At 39.0% G+C, this 5,331-nt stretch overlaps 1 protein-coding gene across 1 annotated transcript; it reads right to left on the bottom strand.

Moving 5' to 3' along the window:
- Nucleotides 1–3,096: 3,096 nt before the first annotated feature.
- Nucleotides 3,097–4,784, bottom strand: LOC118761220 (ras-related protein Rab-11C-like). Its single transcript, XM_036498959.1, is given in 3 exon segments — nt 3,097–3,450; nt 3,498–3,575; nt 4,398–4,784. Coding segments are annotated over 3 exon segments (819 nt in total).
- Nucleotides 4,785–5,331: the final 547 nt, after the last annotated feature.

Here is a 5,331-nt window from a genome sequence, read left to right on the forward strand (position 1 = left end):
ACATTCTTCTTTTTTAATAATATACTTTTACTAAATTTTTGGAGTTTATGTAAATTGGATTGTTCTGGATACTTCAGACATTGTGGCAGGTTAAGTGAACGTTATTTTTATTTTTTTTTTGTTCAAATATTATTATTCAAATGTTATATGTAATTAACAAATAGTTATAACTAACCATTCCGGCATGTAAATGGAAACACAGTTCCACGTACTATGGCCAAGGAAATCCTTTCGAAAAGCCACTTGAATCGCTGAACGTTATTTATAACAACAAAACGAGATGTAAGGAAGTAAATAAATTTAATTCCTTCCAACGTTTAGGTTTCCCAAAGAATAAATACTCAATAGTTTTAACTACGCAAAAATTTAAATTTATAATTAATATAAATTTAATATTTATTCCAAATTTATATGATTAGCTTTTTTTATCAGTGAGTCCTGCTTCATGGAAAATGTCACAAAACGTGTTGAAAGAACGAATAGCCGTGTTGTCCTCTTTCAAGAAGTAGTCGTCAGTGTAGTCCATTCCGGCAGTGTTGTTCTTCACAATGACCACTCCACTCCCCGAGAGAGTCCCGCAACTCCACACGCAGTCCGCGATTTATTCTCCCAAGAAAGCGAACGAAATCCATCCACAAATGTGATAGTAATTCTGTTCCAGGAAAAAGTCTCGCATAGTCCTGTTCTCCAATGTACAGTCGGGAATTGGAAATAAAGTCAGGGGTCATGTCGAAGAGATCCATTTTCTTGCACATTAGCAAAACCACATGTTTGGAGACTGGTCTAATTCCTGCCCCACAGTCGAGTACCTAGGAGTAGTCATTGGGGATTGATTCCTTATTTTTGAGACACTCAATGAACCGAATTGAATTTTGGTGGTCGGTGTGTGCAATGAAGCCGTATACCCCAAGCATCGACTCAATTGTGGGTTCTTTCGATTGGTAGTATTTCTTTATTTTGTCGTATCACATCACAAAATTAATTGGTTAATATAGTTTTGGTAATCTACTTCCGTCTAAAGGATAAATGGAAAAAAGAACCTGCAACTTCTTCAAAAAAGCACTTTCTAGTTTCCCTGTCTATTCCACCCAATAAAAATTTACACTCGTCGATTTCCACTATCGACTCTTCTAAAAATTAAAATTAAATGAATTACGTAATGTATCTTCATTAACTACGAGTCCCCCAAGTTTAATGGGAGCATTTGCAAGAGACACCGTAATAAGTTCTCTGCAAAAGTTCGTCCAATCTGCAATCGTATTTTGCAAAATTTCTAGATCGTACAGAATGAGATTTCCCTGGTAATTTAATGCCCACGTAAGCATCAAAATTTTTGCTAACAGTAAATGACTTCCTAAAATTAATTTAAGGATCACTTACTGCAAAACCAGCTGTTCGTTCTTATACTTTGAGGAGTATTGCATGGAATACATAACCAAATTGCGTTGTCCACGTTTCTTCTTGACTTAGATAAACGACAGCGTCTCTATTTGTGAGAATATAGGTCTTACTTTACAGCGAACGCATTTTATTGTGTTAGAGATCAACCGCCTCTCTGCGCACCAAATTACACACTCTTCTATATTATCGCCAAAGAGCCTGTTTAGAGACAATAACCGGTTATATTCCTGCATTATTTGCTCATCAGACTTGATTGCAGCTGCATCAACAATCCCATTTAAAATTAAACAATCCCATTAAAATTAAATGAAAAAAATAATGAAAAAATAATTTAAGTCTATTTTTTATACGTCGAGATTTATACATTGACTAAAATTGTAGATTACCATAGTATTTATATAAGCAATAAAATCTCTGTTTCCCCAAATTTTCCGATGATCAAGGCCGGGAAAAATCTTTGAAGGTACCCCACGGATGTCGTTGGTCACACTCCGGGAGACAGTAAAGAAGGACAGTGCCATCCTGTAAATGTCTTACTTGACATGCTTGAATTCATTTCAGAGTAGAAAGCACATAGTGACTGGGAAAAATACTGTGGTGTTTATTTCTTAGATTATAATTCATATTCGTTCTAGACCGGGGATTCCAATTCACAATGGAGACACCGGTCTAATCAGAATGTGTAAAACGCCATAATTCGGTTGGTCTCTTGTGGCGCATTTTTCGACTCAGAAGAGTTCAGTGTTTGCTATTTGTTTGGAAACAGTCGTTCTTGTTTTAATAGAAACAAATTAGAGTGATGTTAAATCCTCAAGGAAAAGAATAAGGCTATTTTATAGAGATTCGAAAAAATATTTACGTAATGTCTATTTTTAATATTTTTTAAATTATTTTTTAATTTAAATTTGATTTTTGTAATCCCTTCTTCGTTCAATATTAAAACATCCTATGAATTAAAGAACATAATGAACTATGTCGAATATAATGAGTATCCTAATGATATCAATGAAAATCAAAAGCGTACGTTACGCCGAAAGTGTCAGAATTTAAATTTAACTAAAGAACATTCTATCGGACATCCTGGAGTTTCCAAGATGTGCCATTTAATTTCCCAAAATTATATTGGTATAAATCGAAAAGTTGTTAGTGTTTTTAAGTGATCACTGATCAGTCGTTCTCATCAGCCCGGACACTATCAACAGCCCGGACGCTATGACATACGACAATTATTAAACAGCCAAATCGAGAAAGTGACTCGAATGAGGCAAGAGAACACTCAATATAGTTGTACAGATTACAAATGAAAAGAATAATTACTGTCACAATCATTATTATTATTTTACAATCGACGCAACAGATTTATCCTTGTAGATGATAATATTTTAAATGCCCCCTCCGTGCCTGGCACACAACACTTGTCAGGGTGCAGTAGAATGGCCAATTTTTTGTAAACCTTGTTAATTTCCTCTCTAAAATTCGTCAGGAAATGCAATACGTGGAGGCGTCAAACCCGACACCCAGTTTCTCATAATCATTCCTTCCACTGGTCAATCGATTTATAGCTTTAATTGCCTCGAGGGAGTGTTTCGGCATCTCATTCGAAGGTACCTTGTAGAATCCGTCCCTCGAAACTTGACATATCCCCTCAAACAACTTCTAAACCCTTTTTTCACTGCCCGACCTCAAAAATTGTGTTTATCGATTCTCCTGTTTTAGCCGAACATTCAAAATAAAAGAAATTGTGTTCGTAGGCCCAACAACGCGCTGTTCCTTCATCGACCTGTCGCTTTTGGTCGGCCTGGGAATTATTGCGAGGGTAACTTTATTCCCGCACACAACCACAACAAGCTTGTCGTCTTGTACATGTCTGTGTAGTTCTTCCATCCACGTCTCTAACGACTCAAAACTGTCCCTCGCCGAGATATCAAAGACGAGGAGAACTCCTTGTGTGTCCCTGTAGAACTCATTCCGCACCTCAATCAATCACTTCACCCTTACTTCGTAGTAAACAGGGTTGCCGGACATGTCAAATATGTTAACTCTCGAGTCCTCGTCTTGGATGGTTGCCCTAGTTGTGAGTGCCACCAATACTTGGCCACTCCGTAGTCTATTCCGATCGTCGGCGAATATTTGGCCAGAAACCTTTTCTCGCAGAACCGTTTTATTATGCAGCTCTTGAAATCATTTTAAGAAAATACTTTCCCTACTCGCCTGTCTCCCAAACTTATTATTTTTAATTTTCGGCACTTCTTTGGAGACATGAAGGTTGCCTGGTTACTTTTTTATGTCAAAAATAAGTATGTCCACATCAAGCAAATATTAATTATAATTAAAAGCCTGTCTTGTTTTTTCCAAATACAATTCGACATCTCAGACGTTCTTTGCATATATAAGTAGCCAGTCTTATGAAATATGCAGTGAAGGGTTTTAAAAAATCCTTTTCTTAATAGGGACTCAGTTGGAGACGACGACGGAAAAAGTAATACTCTCACAAAATAATCCTCATGGCGAACATGCTAGTAATTTCGTTTTTTGTCAGCGAATAATCTGCTATATAAGAACCATTCCCATTAGAAATTGGGACTATCGTGATCACAGTCAACCCAATATTCGAACGGGTGGAAAAAATTATAGAAAAGTTTTAATCGAATACTCCGCCGTTTCTCATGTCTGGAGTTGAGTGACACTAAACAACCCAAGTTGTATAACATTCAATATTCACGTATTTTTCTCAATGTCGTCCTTGTTGTAGTCATTCTATTTAGTCTGCTTTCTAATCTCATCATCTATCAACTATGAATTTAGAATAAATCGGCGAGGATTCTTCAGCTATAAAAGCGGTGTCGCTTGTGTTTTTGCATTTTTTGTACTACTTTTTCCAACTGATAAAGATTGATTTATATTAGTAATTTTTGTCTACTTTAAAAAAATAATAAAATCCGGGAAAAAGACGAACTCGATCTGCGAACATTGCCAGAGAACGGTTAGGTCCCGACCAAATGGATAGCATACATGTTGCCGTGAATGATTGCAACCGAGATCCTCTGTCTCAGCCAAGAAGATTCACGTGCATCCCTATTTTTCCGAGCGATAAGGAGACCAACGTTTTTCAAGAATTTGGATGCTTTCGGGCCGAAGGCTCCGGAGGTTTCGAAAGCCAAAGGGACAAAAAATGTTGGGCGGCGAGTTGTCTGTACTTCTCGGTTTTCAAGCCGCGGCCGATACAGGAGATGAGGCTGATGAGAGTATCTCCGATGGGACCAAGTGTCTGTGAACGTAGCTTCCCAGATCAGGGATTTTCCATATCGGAATGGGAAGTTTGTCATCCCATCGGGGCCCTTGCCGTCCTCCCCCGTCCAGACCGCTCCAGGGTTCAAGTACATTCGGGAAACCGACAGAATTGAGTTCTCTCGAGATGACGTCGTTGAGTTCCCCGTGACGAGGCAAACGGCATGCACTCAGGCGGCACGAGCGGGGTGCAGATGTCAAGACCCAACCGGAGAGCCACTCCAATCTGGAGGTCTCGTCATGGAACCACTGTGCTTGTGTGCTGCGGAAAGCAAGCAGGGCAGGCGGTGTTGGTCCAGTAGGGGTAGTAGCATTAAAACGGAATTTGCTGCCCAGATCTCTTCCCAGTGCCTCTGTCTGCATATCTCAGAGGGAATTGGCAGTTTGGCTGCGGTTTAAAATTCCTGCAAGTTGTCAACCGGTAAGTTCAGAGAGAGTTCGTTGAAGGGGAGTAGAACATTTTGGACAAGCTGACGGTTTCTGGAAACTGAGGTGAAGTGGATATGTGGCGCCAGCCCATCCCTCAGAAAATGACGAGAATTTTTTCCTGGGTCCAACCGATTTCGTCAAAGGCGAAGTTCAGAACTGCTTCCGTGCACGATTTCACGGAGGTTTCCATAGAAGATAGCACTTCAAGATAAG

The sequence above is a fragment of the Octopus sinensis genome, unplaced genomic scaffold, assembly GCF_006345805.1.
Source record: "Octopus sinensis unplaced genomic scaffold, ASM634580v1 Contig10815, whole genome shotgun sequence".
Classification (NCBI taxonomy): Eukaryota; Metazoa; Mollusca; class Cephalopoda; order Octopoda; family Octopodidae; genus Octopus; species Octopus sinensis.